The sequence below is a fragment of the Podarcis muralis genome, chromosome 1, assembly GCF_964188315.1.
Source record: "Podarcis muralis chromosome 1, rPodMur119.hap1.1, whole genome shotgun sequence".
Lineage (NCBI taxonomy): Eukaryota > Metazoa > Chordata > Lepidosauria > Squamata > Lacertidae > Podarcis > Podarcis muralis.
Genome location: NC_135655.1, coordinates 133,475,712 through 133,498,369, shown reverse-complemented (window position 1 = coordinate 133,498,369; position 22,658 = coordinate 133,475,712). Strand labels below are relative to the sequence as shown.

Here is a 22,658-nt window from a genome sequence, read left to right as displayed (position 1 = left end):
GAAAAGCTCTACATATCACTTGGGAAAACAGGCGAACTAATGCCAGTGTACTGGAAGGAGCAAAGATCACCAGTGTCAAAGCAATGATTCTTCAACATCAACTTCATTGAACTGGTCATGTTGTTTGGATGCCTGATTATTGTCTTCCAAAGCAACTTAAAACTATTCCGAACTTAAAAATGGAAAGCGTAATGCTGGTGGTCAACAAAAGAGGTTTAAAGACTCTCTTCAAGACAAATTTTTAAAAAGGCAGTATAAGCACGGATAATTGGGAAACACTGGCCTGCAAGTGCTCCAACTGGATAATAGCCTCTACCAAAAGCATATTCGACTTTGAAGAAGCACAAACTCAGGACGAAAGGGAGAAATGTTTTGCAAACCCTCACCATGGAAAACTATGTCCCCACTGTGGAAGGGCATGTGGCCTCCACAGTCACTTACGGACTCACTGTTAAGACCATATTCATTGAAGACAATCTTACTCGGCTACAAGTGATTGCCAAAGATGAAGAAGAAAGGCAAGCCATTTTGTTCACTTTTGGAGGAACTATGCCTTGAAGTACCAGCTTCTGGGAATACAAGGGAGGAAATTGCTGTTGCATTTGGTTAGTCACTGTGAGGGCGGCACAAGTCTTTGGTCTGAACTAGCAGGGCTCGTCTTCCATTCTTATGAGAAATGTAGCAATTAAGTTGGCTTAGTATAAATCCAGTAATGTAACTCAATCTGCACACAGAGATCTAGATGCAACTAGTTTCTTCTTCTTTTTCTTTGAAAGATGTACTCTTTCTTTGAAAGGGGTAACCAATGCAGTGTCCTACAGATCTTTGGAAGCTATAACTTCTATTATCCCTGATGACTATCCCTGCTGGCCAGGGCTGATGGGACTTTGAGATGATCAACATCTGGAGGGCACAATGTTGGCTCCCCATGCACTAGGCAATACAAACAACTTCGGAAGAAGTGTCTACAACCAAGCAATATATAAAGTCCAATAGGTCAGTGGGATAGATAATTATTTAATCCAGGTATGGGGAACCTGTAGCCCTCCTGGTGTTGCTAGACTACAACTCCCATCATTGGTCATACTGGCTGAGGCTGATAGGAGTTCTAGTTCAACAACATGTGGAGGGCCACAAGTTCCCCAACCTTGATCTAATCAGATGACATAAAAGAAGGTGATTGGCATAATTGTCATTAAAGTCAAGATAAGTAAATAAATAAATACATAAACAATAAGAAATGGAATACCCCCAATTCATAACCCTTAGAAAACTAGGCATTACATTACAACAGAAGACAATTCATCCCATTGTCTCTGGGGGTTGCAAAACTATCAATAAATTTAGTTTTATTTTCCTAGAGTCCTTGAAGAAACATTAGTTTTAAAACACAATTAACCCTGCAGCATGTAAACCAACACTGGGAAATTGAGATGTATAAGAAAAACATTAAGATCTTAGGTTAATTAAAGCAGTCAAGAATTTTTTTGTTACAACAGGAATGCAAACATTTCATTCCTTGCCCAATTTCCTCAGCTTTTAGTTAAAAATCAAGAGAATTCCATCATTGGAACTACAATGGTACCTTGGTTCTCGAACGTAATCCGTTCCAGATAATCGTTCGAGTTCCAAAACATTCAAAAACCGAGGCGCAAAGGACTATCTGCAAATTCAATGGAGAAAATTGAAAAACACGCAGTGGAAGCCGCTTAACTTCCGAGGAGCGTTTGAAAACTGAAGCATTTACTTCCGGGTTTTCGGTGTTCAGGTTCCGAAACGTTCATCAACGGAGATGTTTGAGAACCAAGGTACCACTGTATACACTTACAGTGCCTGCAATTTAGAGGTACGGATTTATGCAGTTTATCAACACAAGAAAAGAGACAAAGAAATGTAGCTGCTTTAGAAAAATGGGACAAATGTAACTGTTTTGGGGAAATGGGACAACCAGACCCCAAACCAAGTTGGGATCTATACAGATACCAACACAATTGCCACATCCAATGTCTACCATTTAATCACGTTAAACTTTGCCTTTATACCCAAACCAGATTCCCTAGGAAGCTTACAAAGCACCATACTATACCTAACACAACTAGAAGTACTTTCAACTATTATGTTAACCAGCACTATCTTCTAGCTCCTTCAGAAATTGTGTACAATTTCAGCTCAGCCTATCTTGTTACAATCATGGTACAGTCTTCCACAGAGCTAAAAGAAATAAATGGCTTTCATAATATCAATCAACCCCTCATTCCAAATGTTAATACATAGTGCAGAACATTTATAGATAAATATTGCTACCCATTAAAAATTTCAGGCATGACTGTGTATCTTTTTCTTCCTAAAACCTCTAAATTACAGCTTAATCAACACAGAAGACCTATTGCTTAATGCCTGACCCTTATAGCTCTATATTCTTAGCTATTTACTGATAAGAAAAAGCCTACCTGCTTCACCTAACCACCACCTGAGAAGGGCAGAACTCCACAACCCACTCTTATTGCTTCCCTGGCATTTTGTTTAAATGAAGTCTTCTGTTATTCTGTCACCCAGCAGCCAGATCCATGAAAACTATAGTGCAGTCAAAATTCAAGAAATTGCAACTCTCACACGAGCTATACTGAATGATCCAGCCAATCAGGTTGCCAAATTCAAGAAACAGAAGAGACTAGACAGCTTGTGCGTGTGGGATGGGATTACAACATCTAACTGAGCAGGAGCTTCCATGGATTAATAGGTGTAATTTCTTTTAAGACTTTATGTTCTTTTAACTCTGTTATTCAGAGGTCCATGCACCAGAAAGCTCATTAAAAATAAATCCCATGATAAATTTAATTTATTTTTATTTTTTTACTTCAGGGAGACAGTCCTATTTGTATGCCTGTTCATAAAGCCCATTCATCAAAGTCCTGGCAAGATTTTACACTTAAAAAGTAATAATCTCATTTTGGACAGCCCTATTAAATATCCTAAGTCAGAAAATAAGATGGGCACCTAATAAGCGATGCAAAAGAGAACTCAGCAATAGTAGGAAACTTCATGCCCAGCCTCCTGTTTTACACTTGAGAAATAGAAGTAAATTATCTCTTATTCTCCTGTCTCAATTTGATTCCCCACACAGACTGACCCCATTAAAGTTTGCTCCACAAAAGACTGCATGGCAATAATACAAGGGTGAAGGCAGACGGGGTGTTTAACTACTGAGTTTGCTGTTAGGCATATGGAACCAAGATACATCGTGGCAAAGCAACCACTTTACACGGTATTCCTGCAGCATCTTTTTGAGTAGCCAGTTGAGAATGTGCCAGGAGTACTCTTCATCTATCTAAAACCTCAGCGCCTAGGACTTGCCGATCGCATGGTCGGCGGTTCGAATCCCCGCGGCGGGGTGCGCTCCCGTCATTCGGTCCCAGCGCCTGCCAACCTAGCAGTTCGAAAGCACCCCCGGGTGCAAGTAGATAAATAGGGACCGCTTACCAGCGGGAAGGTAAACAGCGTTCCGTGTGCTGCGCTGGCTCGCCAGATGCAGCTTGTCACGCTGGCCACGTGACCCGGAAGTGTCTGCGGACAGCGCTGGCTCCCGGCCTATAGAGTGAGATGAGCGCACAACCCTAGAGTCTGGCAAGACTGGCCCGTACGGGCAGGGGTACCTTTACCTAAAGGGACCCCTGACCATTAGGTCCAGTCATGACCGACTCTGGGGTTGCGGCGCTCATCTCACTCTGCAGGAATACCGTGTAAAGTGGTTTAACCCACAGCACCACCAGCGTCCCTTGGTTGACCCTAGTTTCAGAAAGAAAGAAAGGAGGGGTGGCTCTGGTCCCATTCACCTTCAGCTCTGCCCCCGACAGAATTTTCTTGTGGATCAACAGCTGTTCACCCAGCTGCTGGGTTATCATTCGTGGACTACCAGCAGAAGAAGCCTTTTAAAAAGCCCTTTTACTTCCAATATTAGATCACTCATGATTCTTGATCAATTTATATATAGAGAGTGTGCGTGTTTTAAGAGAATCCAGCTTCAGATATTTTCCTACATCTCATTTCTGCTCTGCACTTGGCAGCTAAAAGGCCTCTCCAGTTGGTCACCTGAGAGTCACGGCATGCAGGCTGAGGCAAGCATGGAAGAATGTCTGTACTAAGCAGCGGCCTCCCAAGAGCTGAATGTGCACTCACTCATGGATCCATCTCAGGCAATCTTTCAGCCAAGCCAAAAGCCTACCTTCAGCTATGCAGTAAGTAGAGCCAGGGGAGAGGGAATTGAAAGAGATATTCCCTACATTGCTGAAAGTGGCATCTTCCCTTAATCAAACTCGGCAACAACTGTGCAGTGCAGGTAAGAGAAGAGAAGAGTAAAGAAATACCAAAATATGGTACATCCCCTGCAGAACTGCTCTTCATTTGACAACACGTCCTACAGCATCAGTATCTTTCTTCACTAGATGTTTAAACTAGATCAGCATTCTGCTTATGTGCAAGACCAACATGCAAGCAGGGACATGGGGGGGTATGTGTCATGCTCCTATATCACCCACCCAACTCATGGGTGAAAAATGGCTTGAAGCGGAGGAGCCTTCTATGCACAGAGGCTTCCCATATGATTTAAAAGCCTACAGAACCGGGGCTCCCCATTTTAGACCTTTGCCTTGGGAGGCTGATGGGTCTGCGTGTAGCTTGATGCGTTTATCACTGCTCTCCCTGCTTGCATGTAGGGCTTACACACAAGCAGAATGCCCAAACACGGCTCATGATATGGGACAATCAGCACAGCGACATGTAATGTTTCTTTTTAATTTTAACTAGTTAAAGAGGTTGCAGGAGTTGTAGACTTGTTGGAATGATCTGCTCCAAGAAGCAGATGGGTTCAGATGGTTTCCCAATAAGTCCCTAGTCAGGGAGCTGTGGGTTCTTCTTCCCTCCAGGCAACTTTAAATGCCACGTGAGCCTTTTGGTGTGAGCCAAAGGGCAAGAGCTCAATGACTCTTGTATTGTGGCTCTTTATCTGGGACTCATGTTCCTGCAAGGAAAGAATAAACCCATGTGGAATGAAGTTACCTTAAATAACCCACATGGAGAAAACTCATCATAGACAATCCTCTAGAACCGGCTGCACACAGAAGTGATCGACTTCTTTGAGGATGAAAAAGAAGTTGAGACTAAAAACTATAAAATATATTGCTGCCAGCAGTATACTGCTGCACTGAGTAAAGAAGCCCATCCCATAAAGGCATAAGGTTGGTGCTCAGGAATTCTGATATTTTGAATCATTGGGAGTTTGTACTGAATTGCAGTAATTGTTTTGATGAATATGTGTTTGTTTGTTTGTTGCCTAATTTCTATACTCTTGTGTTTATGATATGATTACTGTATAGTGATTTTAATGCTTGCTCCCAGTACGTTTCCGAGCACAATTCAAAGTGTTGGTGCTGACCTTTAAAGCCCTAAACGGCCTCGGTCCAGTATACCTGAAGGAGCGTCTCCACCCCCATTGTTCAGCCCGGACACTGAGGTCCAGTGCCGAGGGCCTTCTGGCGGTTCCCTCATTACGAGAAGTGAGGTTACAGGGAACCAGACAGAGGGCCTTCTCAGTAGTGGCGCCCACCCTGTGGAACACCCTACCTTCAGATGTGAATGAAATAAGCAGCTATCCTATCTTTAAAAGACATCTGCAGGCAGCCCTGCTTAGGGAAGTTTTTAATATTTAATGCTGTACTGTTTTCAACATTTGATTGAGAGCTGCCCAGAGTGGCTAGGGAAACTCAGCCAGATGGGCGGGGTATAAATAATAAATTATTATTATTATTACAGTGGTGCCTCGCAAGACGAAATTAATCAGTTCCGCGAGTCTCTTCGTCTTGCGGTTTTTTCGTCTTGCAAAGCACGGCTATTAGCAGTTTAGCGGCTATTAACGGCTTAGCGGCTATTAACGGCTTAGCGGCTTTAAGAAAAAGGAAACAAACTCGCAAGAACTCGCAAGACGTTTCGTCTTGCGAAGCAAGCCCATAGGGAAATTCGTCTTGCGGAACGACTCAAAAAACGGAAAACCCTTTCGTCTAGCGAGTTTTTTGTCTTGCGAGGCATTCGTCTTGGGGGGCACCACTGTATTATTATTATTGCTAATTTTTAATGTTCATGCAAGCCATTTTGAACTCAACACTATTGGAGAGATGGGATACAAGGTATGACCAGAAAGTTCAGTGAATGGTCGCAGAAAATGGACAGTGAGAAATATTTGAACATACAACCTTACAGGCCTTCAAAGTAGCCCCCCTCTGATATAATGCACCATTGACAACATTTGTAGAACTGTTGGAAACTTCTGGATAAGTCCTCTTTTCATACTGCTTTAAGTTACCTCATCACAGCAGCTTGGATGAGTGAAATGTTGGGAAAACTGTGCCCTTTCAGTGCAGATTTCGGTTTTGGAAAAAGAAAGAAATCCGGTGGGGCCTGGTTGGGAGAATATGGAGGGTGGAACAACTCAGTAACGATTTCACACAGAATATGCATTTCTTCCGCCATCATTCGGGCGGACAAACGCCGATCCCATATCAATAGCTCGTGAACTCTTTCGGCATTTGCCGCCATTCTGCTCATCGGCGGTTTGCCAGACGGAGGGTCATCCTCAATGGTTTGCCACCCTTCACGGAAACACTTAAACCACTCATACGCTGTCTTTCGAGTTACAGCTTCATCTCCCTACCCAATTATGAGCATTTCGTGGGTTTCCGATGCCAATTTACCCAATTTGAAACAGAATTTCATATTGACTCTCTGCTCCATTTTCAATCACAACACACTGCACTATTAACAGCTACTAAACGCTACTGCATGAACGTAGGCCTGTCAACAAATGCCAAGACACGTGCGCATATGTTAGCTGAGATGTGGATGAACGCCTCCCACGTGTCTCCGCGAATCCGGCAGTTCCCATTATCACATACAGGGGTGATTCACTCTACTTCCCCGTCACACCTTGTATATATCAAATCAAGAGCCCTTGGGAAATTTCCCGCTGGCATGCGGACTCTCTTGGTGAAGTCCTGGTCACTCTGTGGGATGCACAGGTGTATTGTGTGGTAAACACAATCAGACCTAAGCTCCCTTTCCCATGGAAAAAAGTCCTTCTAGCCTCTTGGTTTACTGGGGAGCAGGGGCAATGAAGCAGTTGAGATGACAAAGTCTAAACAAAAGTCGTGGAAGTTTTGAGAAGAAAAAGTGGTGCAGATATAGTTTTATAAATAATACAGTATAATGGACTGGATGAGGTCCAAGGATTACGGTACATGCTTGATCCAAATAGTTTTAAAGGTGGGCCCAGACATGTTCATTTGTTTATTTAAACCATTTCTATGCTGCTTTACACTAGGGCTGGGCAATATCTAGTTTTCAACATCATGGTATATCAGCAGCTAAACACCACAATATGCTGATATATGCTGATGTCTGGTATGTATTTCAGCTGTTTCTTCCTCCACATCTTAGGAGAAGCAGCAGCAGCTGATTGCTCAGCCTTACATGGTGACTGAGCCATGAGAGGGGCATCGTGGCTTTCTAGAACCGCTCAGCTGAGGGCGGAGCCTGCGATGACCCTTGGGCTTACACATGAACTGGCCTGGACGCATGTGAGCTGAAGAAGCATTGGGGCTCCCTCAAAGGTGTCTGCCTGTCTTCGCCCAAACCAATGGGCTCTTGGGGTGGTTGGTCACTCTGGGAGGAAAGATGCAGCCCCTCCCCCCAGTGAAGGGAGGCTGGTGGCAGCCAAGCACATGGAGTGTGAGAAGCATGTTCTCAAGCTCTGGGCATCTGTCTGCCTTTGCCTGAATGGGCCAGCTCCATCTTACCTCCTGGAGTGACCAACCATCCCAAGAGGAAAGGTGCAGCCCACCCACTTGGGCAAAGGCAATTTGAGTTGCCAATACATTGTGGTGGCTTGGGAGCTGCACTCTATCAGCAGTTCAAAAAGTCTGAAACCGGTAGTGTGATGTGAACGCCATACCAGTTTATTTATTGGGATAATAAATAGAAGTATCATCCAGCCCCACTTAATGTCATAGGCTCTAAGTGGTATGTAGTAAGGTTAAAAAGATACACTTAAGATAAAATCATTTAAATCTAACCATACACTCAAAAAACTGTTTGCCTGTTTTTTAAGTTACTGGAAGATACAGCTATATATCACCTCCAGGCTTGTTGGGGTTTGTGCTTGCAGCCAAACCACCTGTTAAGAGGTTTTTTTCAACCAAAAACTCCTTTCTCTGGGTCCAGAACATTTCCAGCTACCAGACACCTAATTAGCAAAGTAAACACACACAATCTTCAATGTGTAGAAGTTCCAAGTCAGGCACAGAGTAATAAATCACAGGAAACAATCCAGTACATACAGAAATTCATTTACTGTTGGTTTAAGCACAACAGTTACAGAACTATACAGGAAAACAAGCTTCTATCAGTGCCCTGACTGATGTACACTTAAAAGGTTGCAGGTCTTGCCCTAGATAGCTGCAAGGCCTCCCCTCTCCTGATCACATCCTCACAGTTCAAGAGTTGAGTTCAGACTAAACAATCTCTCAGTCCAGTCTAGAAGCTGTGCATGTGTGGGAACAGTTCTCACAGTGTTGACTAGGCCTGTGTGATTTATCGCTATATCATTCATTCCCAGCATGAAGTCTACATCACGATAACAGGTTCATTAAATCTGACCTTGCAATATATGGTTCAAAACACCAGGGGGCAGTAAACCTGCCAGCAATTTGAGCAGCCCAGTCCCTGTGCGCAGTTCCTCTCCCTGCTCTGGCTACTTTGCTGCGATTTATCTCAGCCCAAGAAACATCCAAGACTGCTTGCTCCTTCTCCTGTATGCCCAGGGAGGCTGTTGCCCATAGCGCACAATGGGGGGGGGGGGAGGGCGAACCAGCCACCCCCCTGCAGAGATCCCTGCCTGGCTCCTGCGGCAAGGGCTGGGCGAGTGCAGAGGTTGAACATCACTCTCTGCGCCCCACCCTCACCTGCCTCCAAACCGGACTGGAAAGCCCCCATGCTGCGCTGGCAGCCCTAGTGCCCGTGGCTTCCTCCAGCTGGGCAGAAATGCTGGCCACTCTCCTCACATTCATGGCTGGTGGCGGCACTAGAAGCACCTGGCACTTAACGGGCAGGCAGGTGAGCAGCAAACAGGCGAGTCCCGTGTGACTGGAGCCTCTGTATGACTGTGAGAAGATGTCAGGACAGCGTCTCTATCTCGGCAACTCCCATCTTTTGGGGTGGGTGGGTGGGGGGGAGGGCAAGTGGCAGAAGAACTTGCAAGCGCACTTCCCTGCATGCAAAGACGCACTGAGCACACACACACCCCCCCGCTGGATCGCCCCTTCAGAGAGGTGGTGGCGCTACCCCTCTGAGGTGCTGCAGTTGCCTGGCATGCACCTGCCCCACCCTGGGCAGTAATGGGGGACGCAAAGCCCCTGCCTCCACCCACCACCCATCCAGGACTGCCTGCTCCTTCTCCCAGATGCTCATGGCTGCTCCTTTTACCACCTGCACGCAGAATCTTCATGCCCACCATATATAGTTCAGTTTTTCAGACACTGTGATATATCGGTATATTGCGATGTTTAGCTGGTGATATATCATGATGTTGAAAGCCAGATATCGCCCAGCCCTAGTGTTGACCTTGTATCTGCAGTAAACAAACCAGTACTTCAGCAGCTTCTGGTAACTTCCAATAACTTCTAATAGCTTCTGGTAACTTGTTCAGTATTTCTGAATGAATGTCTCACCTCAACAAGGTTCAAAGGCTATACTATGGCCCAATGCACACAAACATTGGATTATCAGTAAAGCAAATGAAATACTAAGAATGCAAAAATTAATTTGGAACTCCAAACATTATGTCAGGGTATCATAAGGAAACTACATTTTTAAAGTACCCAGGAATTTCAGCGTCTGATATTTCTAGCTGTGCTGAAGTCTGTTTAATGCTGTATTGTGTTTTTAATATTTGGTTGGGAGCCGCCCACAGTGGCTGGAGAAACCCAGCCAGATGGGAGGGGTATAAATAATAAAATTATTATTATTATTCCCCCCAATGTTTGAAAGTCCTCTTCAAATAGAAAAGTTTTAAAATAAAATTATCCTTATATTTATACAAAGCACTTAAATTCCTCTTTAGCAAAAGGAAGAAACCCAATACATCCTTTTCTGGTTTACATCCCAATAGCTATAGTGTACAGCAGCAGTATCTTTATTGAAACTGTTGCCGGTATTTCAGTAGGAGAAGCAAGAAAGGTTATTGAGAGCTAGCCTGTCAAAATATCTCAATCAGCATCCTAAGCGAGAACATCTGAGTGGGAAATGTATCCGAATTAGGGTTACTTTTACACACACAATATGTTTTAGGAAAATTAATGAAAGCACCATAATCAAGTGGCCCAGAAACAAATCTGGGTGTAGCTGTCTATGTCCAATTATGCCATTACCAAAGCCAGATATTCATGCCAGAGGGACTTCTTTAGTCCATTTCAGTTTCACATGAAGCAACAACTATGAATGGCCCAAGTCAGAATGCCAACGGTATTCATTCTCTCTCTGACCCAGTTTTTAACATTTGTGATAAAAAGGACCGAAGACTTAAGCATTATCTTTTAGGTAAATTCTCTTTAATGTCCTGTTGCCAGTAGCCACCATTCTCATAAAAGAAGTTTAAGAGTTTAAGAGAAAACAGACAGCAGCTGCTATTTCAGAGAGCTATTTTAAGATTCTGTTACCATGTCCATCTAGCACAGATTATATACTGTGCTTGTCAGGCTGCTGCTCTACCTCTGGCAGAGACAAGCACTCTTTCTTTCTTTCTGACACTCTAGGAATAGTTTTGTGGAATTGAGGGCAAAAAGGTTAAGTTAGACAATTCACATTATGAAACTGATGAAATTTGTGGAGCAAAAACAGTTCCTGTTGAAACTGAACCTCTGGACAGGTGTTAAATGTATCATCTTACACTCCAAAACTAATCTTGCTAAACATGGCATTCACCTATAATGTAATGTATTTGTTGCATGCCGCTTGGGGTATAGCACAGTTTTTATTAGCCAAGTATAATACAAAAAACTGCCACTTTAGTATAACATTGGAGATCATACAAGTCATATCAAAAAAGAGCTGTTGCATGCCCCCCAGACATGGCCAGATGTCTGCATAAAGCATAGAGAGCATGAAAGACAAGGTTAATTGTGCATAACAAAGATGTTCAGACAGGACCTGAGGACAGTAGCTAAGAATACATTTTCAGAGTGGCAAACTCTGGCACAGAGTGGCTGAACAAGAGACTCATAATCCTTACTGCAGAAGGATGCAAAGCCCAAGCTTTTAAGTACAGAATGTTGAAACAGTAAGGTCAAGCCTACATATTGCAGCTAACAGATTGGATGGTGGCTAACAGATTGAGGTTGAATCCTGACAAGACAGAAGTACTGTTTTGGGGGGATGGGACAGGTAGGCGTGGAGGACTCCCTGGTCCTGAATGGGATAACTGTGCCTCTGAAGGACCCGGTGCATAGCCTGGGAGTCATTTTGGACTCACAGCTGTCCATGGAGGCGCAGGTCAATTTTGTGTCCAGGGCAGCTGTCTACCAGCTCCATCTGGTACGCAGGCTGAGACCCTCCCTGCCCACAGACTGTCTCGCCAGAGTGGTGCATGCTCTAGTTATCTCCCGCTTGAACTACTGCAATGCGCCCTACGTGGGGCTACCTTTGAAGGTGACCAGGAAACTACAACTAATCCAGAATGCGGCAGCTAGACTGGTGACTGGGAGCGGCCACCAAGACCATATAACACTGGTCCTGAAAGACCTACATTGGCTCCCAGTACATTTCCAAGCATAATTCAAAGTGTTGGTGCTGACCTTTAAAGCCCTAAATGGCCTTGGCCCAGTATACTTGAAAGAACATCTCCACCCCCATCGTTGAGCCCAGACACTGAGGTCCAGCTCTGAGGGCCTTCTGGTAGTTCCCTCACTGCAAGAAATGAGGTTACAGGGCACCAGGCAGAGGCCCTTCTCGGTAGTGGCGCCCGCCCTGTGGAATGCCCTCCCATCAAATGTCAAGGAAATAAGCAACTATCTGACTTTTAGAAGACATCTGAAGGCAGCCCTATTTAGGGAATGTTTCATCGTGTTTTTAATATTCTGTTGGCAGGAGGTGGGACCGAGCAACGGGAGCTCACCCTGTCGCGGGGATTCAAACCACCAACCTTCTGATTGGCAAGTCCTAGGCTCTGTGGTTTTAGTGCAAGTAGATAAATAGGTACCGCTCCGGCGGAAAGGCAAACGCCGTTTCTGTGTGCTGCTCTGGTTCGCCAGAAGCGGCTTAGTCATGCTGGCCACATGACCCGGAAGCTGTACGCTCCCTCGGCCAATAAAGCGAGATGAGCGCTGCAACCCCAGAGTCGACCACGACTCTGGTCAGAGACTCTGGCCATGGGTCCCTTTACCTTTACTAATATTCTGTTGGGAGCCGCCCAGGGTGGCTGGGGAGACCCGGCCAGATAGGCGGGGTATAAGTAATAAATTATTATTATTATTATTATTATTATTATTATTATTAGCAGTAGGATGAGATGGCAGAATGGACAATGCCATTTCAGCCTACAGGTAGAATACCACTTGTGAAAATATATGAAGCACCAAGGAAGAAAAATCACATCATGGAGAAAGTTTCTAGAATTGGGTTTCTGCTTACATTGTAGCTAGAAAATTTGCAAAGAATATTTAACTAGAGGAAGCATTCAAAATATGACCCACCACCTGTAGGTAAAAAGGTAAAGGATCCCTGGATGGAGAAGTCCAGTCAAAGGCGACTATGGGGCTCATCTCTACTTTCAGGCTGAGGGAGCCGGCGTTTGTCCACAGACAGCTTTCTGGGTCGTGTGGCCAGCATGACTAAACCACTTCTGGCGCAACAGGACACTGTGATAGAACCCAGAGCGCACAGATATGCTGTTTACCTTCCTGCCACAGCAGTACCTATTTATCTACTTGCACTGTCGTGCTTTTGAACTGCTAGGTTGGCAGAAGCTGAGACAAAGCAATGGGAGCTCACCCCATCGCACAGACTCGAACTGCCGACCTTCCGACTGGCAAGCCCAAGAGGCTCAGCGCCACCTGCAGTCTCAGAAGTTGTGCAATCCATTCTACCAACTCATGCTTGGGTAAACCAGGCCTATCTGAGAGCTTTGGGGACATTATTATTTTATTATTTTATAAATTTACATATAGCCCTATACCAGCAGGTCTATAATTCAGCCCTAAATCCTATTATTCTGGATGTGTTTGCTGCCCTGAGCTTCTCCAGGAGGAAGAGCATTTTATAAACAGCAACAACAGCACCACCACCATTACCAGCATCCCAGGAGTAAACGATATTTGAAGACAAAGACAACAACTTTCACTTCTCCAGCACCTACGACTTATTGTATCCATTCAATAGGCAGAATGTGGTCTTAAGTAAGCAAAGAAGAGAATGCTGAAAACGATATTACTTAACTGCACTGCACCCACACTTCCATGCAGAACAGATGTGTTTTGTGCATAGTAAGAGAATGAACCAAGCCTCAAAAAGTGTAACATATCCCTTCCGTGATGGCGCATGATATTGTGGCAAGGGTGGGGATGAAGAGATTAGGCAACAATATAAATGCATAACTGTATATATTACTAATAAAAGCCTTGGAGGAAGAGACAATAGCCCTGCCCAAAAGAAAAAGAAACTTATTTATTACTATTGCCCGCAAGTCATTCACACACTCACTGGCTGTTAGTTCCAAACAACAGCTGGTAGGTTTTTTAATACTTCTTTTCCACACTTGGTCTTAGCCAAAAGGTTGAGAAGTATTTTTTTCCTGTTATCGGCAGCCTGATTAACAATAGCATTTGAATCAATCTGGCTAACCTGATCCAAGCACACACACACACACCCCACTCACACATGAAAACAAGTTTCACTACAGCCAATCAAAGACAACCAACCACACCCTAGGCCAATCCCAACTTCTCTCACCACCAAAGGAATACGAGCGAATAGTAAAGAAAACCCACACAAGTGATGCTGACACAAAACCCCACACATAGAAGCATTGCCCCCCACCCCACTCACCATTCCCCCCTCCACCTCTTTCCCCCTTTTCTTCCTAATGTAACACTAATGTCTCAACAAATGAAACTGATCTGTAGAAAATGTAACTTAAAAAAAGAAACACTGCGTATACTTTTGTAAACCAATAAACCTTTAATAAAAATATATTTTTAAAAAAGTATAATTCCTGCACTAGGTGCAATTTCTTAGTATTGTGTAGGAACTTGCAACATGAGTAATTTGTACAGTTTCCTTTTATTTGTTCACACTGATTTCCTTTTAAAAACTGCTCTCACATCCTGTAGAGGCAAGACATACCAAGCTCAGAAACAAATAAACTACCTGAAATTTATTGGCCTCTGTTAAGCATTTAAATAGTGGTATATAAACAACTGGAAGAATGGGAAATTGTTCACATAAACACTTCAGATGTTACAAAGCAGTTAGTTCTGGAGGCAAACCTAGAAAGGGCGAAGGGCCCTTCTGCAACCCCATGAGCCATATCACTTTAGTTAAAAACAGTCAACTGCACATTTCACTATAAAGGTAAAGTATGTACTGCTACAAACATCACACAATAGTAAATTAGATTAAAAATAGGACACTGGATCAAGATCTTCCAGTAATCATACTTATGGCCCTGTATATTATGTATGTACTAAAGATCTTGGTTAACCAAGGTCTATTAGAAATTATTCTTCATATTCATACAAAACCTTGGTTTCTTATGCTTCTGCTCTGGCCTTTAAGTATGAGCAGTGGGGTATCAAGCATTTCTGTAAAGCAAAGAAAATACTATCAATAGGCTCATGACCTTCCATGTTTCATTAGGAAGGCTAATTGCCTTCCTAATTAGGGATAGGCTTTTTCACCAACTGTGTTAAATTGGTGATCTTTGGCGATATTGTGGGGGGGGGGGTGTTTGTGCGTGCACTTGTGTTCATAAGCACAGTGTGGCTTACTTTCATGAAGCATAATGATATACCATACTAAGTTTATACCACGTCATGCTAATATAAATTAGTATACTAAAAAAAAAAAACTTGTTACAAGTGTTCATTTCTGCACTATTGTTATCTGAATTTGGGAAATATTTCTTGGGGTTATCCCATTTTTCCTTATTGTGATGTAAGTTTAGGCTGAGACAAAGTGATGTGCCCAACATCAGTCAATAAGATTCATGGGGACTTCAGCTCAGCCCAAGTCCAACACTCTTAACTAATTCATTTCAAAAGCCTCCAATGAATATGCAAAGCAGATAATATTCAGACATTTACTTTAAAAGAAAATACCACACTAGGCCATAGATTGTTTTAGCCATGATTTGCTGAATAAGTTAGAACCCAACTCAGACATTCAAATGAACAGTGGTTTGTTTTAACTAATGTTGGTTTGTTGTCTCTGCACCTCATCTGAGAATACCCAGCTGCTCAACTGAAGTCCTTCTTAGCAGCCAGCACCCCTTCCCTTATAGCAGCTGGCTGCAGAAACAGGGTGGAGAACAAATATTCTCCTGGCGAGATGGTCTGCTGCTGTCCACATGCTCTTATGCAAAGAACAGTCCTGAACCATTTCCCTCTCTCCCTCACAACCCTATTGCCATAAAGGTTTTTTGGCCTGTTAACCCTTTCCCTCCAACCCCTCTGTAGGTCATCCCACTGTAACCACACTTACGGTATTTTAAAAAATCACATGTTAATACATTTGGGTGGCCCCAAAATAGGCATACTGCTTTAGAATCCTCTTTCTTTGTTCTTGACTCAAGTTCTCATCAGTCCCAATATCAGTAAATAAGAATAGGTATGTATGTATTGTATACCTACTTTTGGGGCACCCTGTACACTACTAAATTGTCAGTCCTGGCCAAGCAGAAGAATAGGTGTTAAGCAATAACTTGCATATTTGGGATATAAAATTGAATGGGGGGGTGTAGGGACACAGGCTAGAGGGGCTGTGTTTGGGAGACATTTTTGGATTATACTGTGCAACAAAATCTGTTGGCATCACATATCCTAACATGAACTGATTGGTTTAATGGCTGCCTATCCTTACAGAGCCAGAGAGAAGGCTTGGAAAAACCTCAAGATTTGCAGAAATACAAAGAAACACACACAAAAACCCTGAAGGAGTAAAAGAAAAATTCACCAAAAACAGCCCAGTGAGGACTGAGCAAGTAGTTATTTAACATATACCCAGTGTGAGATATGGATAAGAGGGCAGACACTCCCTTTAATATTTTCCAAATGCCAGCCAAAATGGGTAAGGAAACCTTCTCACTGAGGAGGTGAGTGGGGATAGGAGTCTTTTGCAAGGCAAAGTGGGGCAGGCTTGAGGTCTGTGGAAGCATGACTAGTCCTTGCCATGTGAGCTGTTTTGCTTTTGAGGTAATTTCCCCTCATGTCTCTGCAGTCAGGCAGGAAGTAAGAATTGAGCAATGGAGCACACCAGATTAAGTCAGGATGCCAAACAATAAAAAATAAACTACAGTTAGCTCAAGCAGATTCACAAGCCAAGTTCAAACAATGGTTTTAGATTATGGTTTGTTGACCAAACAAACCATAATTCAGTTCATGCACATGAACAAAACAAGAGTTGATCTAAACATACCATGGTTTAGCTTTATATCCGAATGCAGTCGTTTGTCTGCAGTCTATACAAACTGGCTTAACATACATAAGCTGCTATACAGCTCAGCTGTGGCCTGGTTCAGATGCAGTACCAAGCCACAATCCTGCCCCCTTCCTCCAGCCACAAAGAAGAGTACAGAAAGCATCTACTTCTGTTTCTAACAAGCTGCAGAGCAGTGTTTTAACTTTTAATCAATTTGATTAGTTTTAATTATAGTTTATCCTAACAAGAAGAAGAAGAAGAAGAAGAAGAGTTTGGATTTGATATCCCGCCTTTCACTCCCCTTCAGGAGTCTCAAAGTGGCTAACATTCTCCTTTCCCTTCCTCCCCCACAACAAACACTCTGTGAGGCGAGTGGGGCTGAGAGACTTCAGAGAAGTGTGACTGGCCCAAGGTCACCCAGCAGCTGCAGGTGGAGGAGCGGAGACGCGAACCCGGTTCCCCAGATTACGTTGACTACCGCTCTTAACCACTACACCACACTGGCTCTCAAGCTGGGATCATAGAACATGGTTTGAACTCTGCTTGTTCAGACAAACAGTTGTTAAAACTAACTTCATTTCTTTCCAGTTTTGATTTAACAAACTCTATAGGTACTTGAAAATGCAGGTTTCCACTTTCCTTCTCACAGCTGTGCCAGAGGAGAGATGAGAGCAGGGGCAATGCACAAATGCAAGGCCATTTCACATAGCACTAAGCCCCCACGGTACCCTCCAGATGTTGTGGACTACAATTCCCATCATCCTTAACCAATGGTCATGCTAGCTGAGGCTGATGGGAGGTGTATTCTAAAACATCTCATGTGCACAATGTTGGGGAAGATTTAGCATTATCAGAACTGTTAAGACAGCTTATGAGTTTGAGGAAGGGCCATCGCTCAGCGGTAGAACAGCTGCTTTGCATGCACAAGGTCAGGTTCAACTCATGGCACCTTTGGGGAAAGGCTGGGATAGAACCCTGCCAGAAACCCTGGGAAGCTACTGCCAGTTTGTGTAGGCAATACTGAGCCAGATGGGACAGTTGTCTAACTCAGCATAAAGCAGCATCCTCTGTTCCTAACTTAAGTTTTTCAGGATAAGATTCATATGGTATGCTTACTAGGAAATAGTTCCTTTCAGTAGCAAGTTAAATCAGGCTTTTTTGGATGAGCATTTCAAGAGGGAGGCAATATAGAAAATCTTTTAGATTACTATTTCATTGTTGTTTTAAGTTCTGTACTAATGCATTTTATTGTTTTGAGCTTTTTTGTTAGCTGTTCTGGATACTATTTGTTAAAAGATGAGTTATAAATATTTTGGTCATTTTGAATGGTGAGAATTTTTAATTATTTGAGATCATGTCTACATGTTACACTGCGTTAGTACTACCTGAACTTTCACTTTCCGACAGACAGCAACTAAGCTTGGGAACAATGCATTCAGCTCATCCCTGCTTTGCTACAGCTACTATTACACTTGCTCAAGATAGATGGAAACTGGAAACTCTCTCAAGGGAGTACAGCCACAAGTGGTGGTGGGGAGAGATCTAACTGTGTGCCCTGAATCAATCACCTGTTACATGACATGCCAGGGTTTTTAAAGCATGTATTTTCACCTTTATGGAGCATTTGTACATTATCCAAACCTGCTCAGTATCATAGAAATAAGGCTTCACTGGCTGTAGTTAGAGAAGCCATTGTTGTTTATTTTATATTACAAGCAGCCTTTACACTCCCTTTTTCTACACATATATGGAGCTTTCATTTGTGCCTTCTATCAAACAATAGACTGCTATTTTGTCCAAATCTAGAAAGCTATGCATTGAATGAAGTATAGATTTTCTACAAACCAATATGCAAAATCAATGTTTGATCCAGATTTGCAGGCAAACTAAAGCACACAATTCAACAATATAAAAATAGGAGCATACACAGGTTAAATCTGTAACATAGCCATATGCCTTACCTTTAAACTCTCAAATATACAAGTCAGATTAAATAATGAATAAACTATCTAGATACACAAAAGCTACTTTGTTTCCATAGTTTTCACCAACATACCCTCAACACATTTTACTAACAAAATCCATTGTACCTGGAAAATCTTTTGCCCTTCCTTAACAAAATTCCTATATCCTAAAACTACAGTCGGAACATAAACTCAAGTCTAAAGAGTTTCACAAGAACATAAAAGTTACAGGCAATGGCACGCAACAGAGAAGAGTTACAAAGGATTGCTTTCCTGCCTGTATTGTTACATGTTGTAACAATGCATTTTGTAATGTTACAATGTTGCTCAAAAGATGGAGACACGCAAAAATCAAGCTGGCCAGTCAGTATGCTAGGGCAGTCTGTTAGAAGGATATGGGTTTAACCATCTTCGGGAACATGTCAGAAAAGGAAGTTCTCTCTCCTTTTCTCCTTCACACAGCAACAGTATGTACAAAGGGGTGGGGAGGAGGGAAACCACCAGGGATCAGCAACCTAAGGCCCATGGGCCACAAGCGGTCCATGGGGGTCGCTGAGTCGGCCCATGGACCCCTGCCGCCCACTGTGTCGGCTCCCGTGTGCCGCGCCAAACCGGCAGAGTGGGGACCACCTTCCCCGACACTGGCCAGCTTCCCATTGGCTGCAGGAACTTCCTGCAGCCAATGGAAAGCTGTGCACGCCTCCTCCGCGCTGGAAATAGCGTTTGCGCATGCGTGCGTGTGCGCGCACTCCAGCCCACCACACATCTGCAGGACTGTGAACCGGCCCAAGCCACAAAAACTTTGCCAACCCCTGACCTAAACCATCTGGAGGGCTTGGTACTTGCGATTTTTTGAGTTTAAAAAGGACAAGCATCTCACCAGAGTCAGTACAGATATCAACTTCCTCATCTTCCACTTCCCTCCTGAGGTTACTTAACTCACCAAAAAAGTTGTTGCTGCAGAACAGTACAGAAAAGAGTGAGCAAAGCTCACAGTGCAGAACAAGATCACCTCCTAAAGATCAAACTTCTGTTAAAGAAGTAACAGCCAAAACAATACTTCAGAAGCTCTCACCTCTTTCCTGATCTTTAGCACCTTAAGTTAGAGGAACCACTATAAGCCAATGAGAGAGAGAATTTATAGGTATATGAAACATGTTTGCTGTGGTGTTTCTGGGCTACAGCTTCCTTTATGAGAACTATGAAGCCTTATAACCAGTTGGCAGATCATATATTATAATACCAAAAGGTAGAGAGAGAAAGAGGGAAAGGTAAATAAGTAGCAAGGGTCCAGAGACCATGGAACATTAGAAGCAACACACAGAACCCACATACATAAAAAGTTAAGCCTTCCTTCATCTTTTTGGAGAAAATGTGAGATCTAACTGCAATAAATAGATAAACAAACTACAAGAACCATGGTTGGTGACTATCCTAAACAAATCAGAGCACCAGGGTGGCATAGTGGCTGGAGTGCAGGAGAAAGACCAGGGTTCAAATCCCCCCTTGGTCTTGGAGCTCCCTGGGTGACTGTGGGGCAAGGCGCTGCCTCTCAGGCCCAACCTGCCTCACAGGGCTGCTGTGGGGATTGCTGGAGCAGAGGGGAGTGAAGAACCAGGCATGACCTCTTGAGCTGCGTGAAAGGGAAAAGGTGCAGTATAAATGCAGCACTCAAAATAAAACAAAATATAGAAATGTTTGTGTGTACACCAGCCACGCACAGTCATGGATCCAGACAAGGGAGACTGCTGCCTTTCATTTAAACCTGCCATTAAGATAAACGGTTTTGTCTTGGAAGACAATACTTTGTGTTTACAAACTTTATTGAACATTTTAAAGGGGGGGGGGGACACGTTAAGGGGATATGAATGAGCTTATTAACCCTTCTTCTGCCGTGGTCGCAAATGGGCTGGACCCCTCCCCTCCCCTCGCCCCGCCCCCAACGGCCTCCCGGAAGTTGATGGGAGGGAGGGAGGGAGGGAGGGGAGAGGAGAAATGGGGGGGGGCGGCAGCGGCACCTGACAGCTCCCACGTGAAAGGGGAGGGGCCGAGGTGACAGCCCCCCCCCCCCGCCCGGGGAGGAGGAGGAGGAAGAAGAGCGGAAAGAAGCAAGAGGCGCCTCCGGGAGGCCGCGCCCCCCCCGCCCCCCCCCCCGCCAGCCGCTCACCTCGCGGGCGATCTGGTTGAGGGCGTCGTCCTCGGCCGCGGCGGGCCTCTCGCGGTTGGGCTGCCTCTTCCTCCCGGCCAGGCCCGCCGCCTGCTGCGGCTGCTGCGCCCCGACCAGCTCCATGGCGCTGCCTCCCTCCCTCAGGCGGCTCCCTCCCTCGCTCCTCGCAGGCGCCTCCGGCGTGAGGGGAAGAAGAAGGAGGCGGCTGGGGCAGCCCGCGCATGCGCGCACGGGAGACCGGCGGGGGCGGGGCCGGGCCGACGGCTCTCCGCAGGGGGCGGGGCCGAGAGCGGCGCTCACCTTGCGGGGCGGGAGGGAGGGAGGGAGGGAGGAGCCCGGCGCCAAAGGCCGCCTCGCCTGACGAAGCCCCTCAGAAAGGGCGCTGCTTGGGGCGGCGGGCCTTCCGACCCCCACTAAAGCCCCGCGCCCAGGGAAGCCTCCGCCTTCCCCCCTCAGGAACCGAAGCCCGCCCGGGAATGTCAAGAGAACAGAGAGGAAGACCCCTCGGCCGCCGCCTCACCCGCTTCCCCTCTGTAAAACAGATAATAAAAAGAGCCCCCTCAGCAGTGACTGCTCACTAGGAGTCCGGCACTCGAATATTCCTAATAAATTACTAGAAGTATGAACAGATACGAGTCCAGCTTGTGCCTAGTATGCTGAAACCTTTAGAATATGCTTCTTAGACATTTATTTCAGGCCCCACCACCACCACCACCACCACCACACACACTTCTTAGTTTTGCCTCCATAAAAGGTTTGGAAGCTGAAATCCAAAAATATCTCTGATCACAGGCAAAAATGTTTAACCTTGTTCTAAGAAAACATTTGCCTCTATCACAGAACCACTAAATAGTTTGGCACAATCAGCCCAGGATCCGAATACTAGAGTCGTGCCAGGTCATGAACAAAGTTTGTTGACCCGAGTGGGGTGTTAAATAAATCAATTCATTTTAGAAAGGGAAGCCGCAAAGAAGATCAGGAAACTTTACTGCTGGAAACCTACTTTCATAAATAATATAGTATACAATAGATTATAAGAGTAATGAATGCTTCTGGCCTTTGTTCAGCCCCAAGGCAACATGCACGGAAATCACAATATCCCTTGACAGTTGAGCTCAACACTTCTTTGCCCAGAAGCCTATTTATGGCAATTGCTGTATGCACTTGGCTGCATCCATTAATTGTTTCTCAGTCCAGTTTTAAACCCATTTATTTGGAAGCCAGATTAATTTCAGTGGAACTTACATTTACATAAACATGTTTCATTACACTGTTTGTATGTAATTGCAAAAACAGCTGTCTGATGTTCCATTTCTGTTAACTGTGAGTGATACAAAAAGAAGACATACCAAGAAATAACAACCATATATTTTGTGGCACCTACAAGACCCAGATTTAATGTAGACTCTACTGCATAAACATAAATCTCACTTCAGCAGATTCATGGAGCGTTATCCCCAGCTAGTAAACAAGTCATCTTCCAAAGATCTCAAGGGCTGTCACATGGAAGATGGAGCAAGCTTGTTTTCTCCTGCTCTGCAGGAAAGGACTCAAACAAGTGGATTCAAGTTACAAGAAAGAAGATTTCAACTAAACACCAGAGAGAACTTTCTGGCAGTCATTGCTGATCAACAGTGGAATGGCCTCCCTTGGGAGGTGGTGGGCTCTCCTTCCTTGGAGGTTTCTAACCAGAGGTTGGATGGCCATCTGTCATGAATGCTTTGGCCGAGATTCCTGCATTGCAGGAGGTTGGACTAGATAATCCTCCGGGTACCTTCCAACTCTAAGATGATTCT

At 44.4% G+C, this 22,658-nt stretch overlaps 1 protein-coding gene across 24 annotated transcripts in view; it reads right to left on the bottom strand.

The window, feature by feature from the left end:
- LRRFIP1 (LRR binding FLII interacting protein 1) overlaps positions 1-21,017 on the bottom strand; it is a 106,838-nt gene extending 85,821 nt beyond the window's left edge. For all 24 annotated transcript variants that reach the window (XM_077919223.1, XM_028704503.2, XM_028704510.2 and 21 more), the window contains exon 1: positions 20,863-21,017. In XM_077919223.1, coding sequence (XP_077775349.1) covers positions 20,863-20,985 — 123 coding nt within the window. In that variant the 5' untranslated portion in view covers positions 20,986-21,017. The remainder of the gene's footprint in view (positions 1-20,862) is intronic.
- Between the last annotated feature and the right edge of the window lie 1,641 nt (positions 21,018-22,658).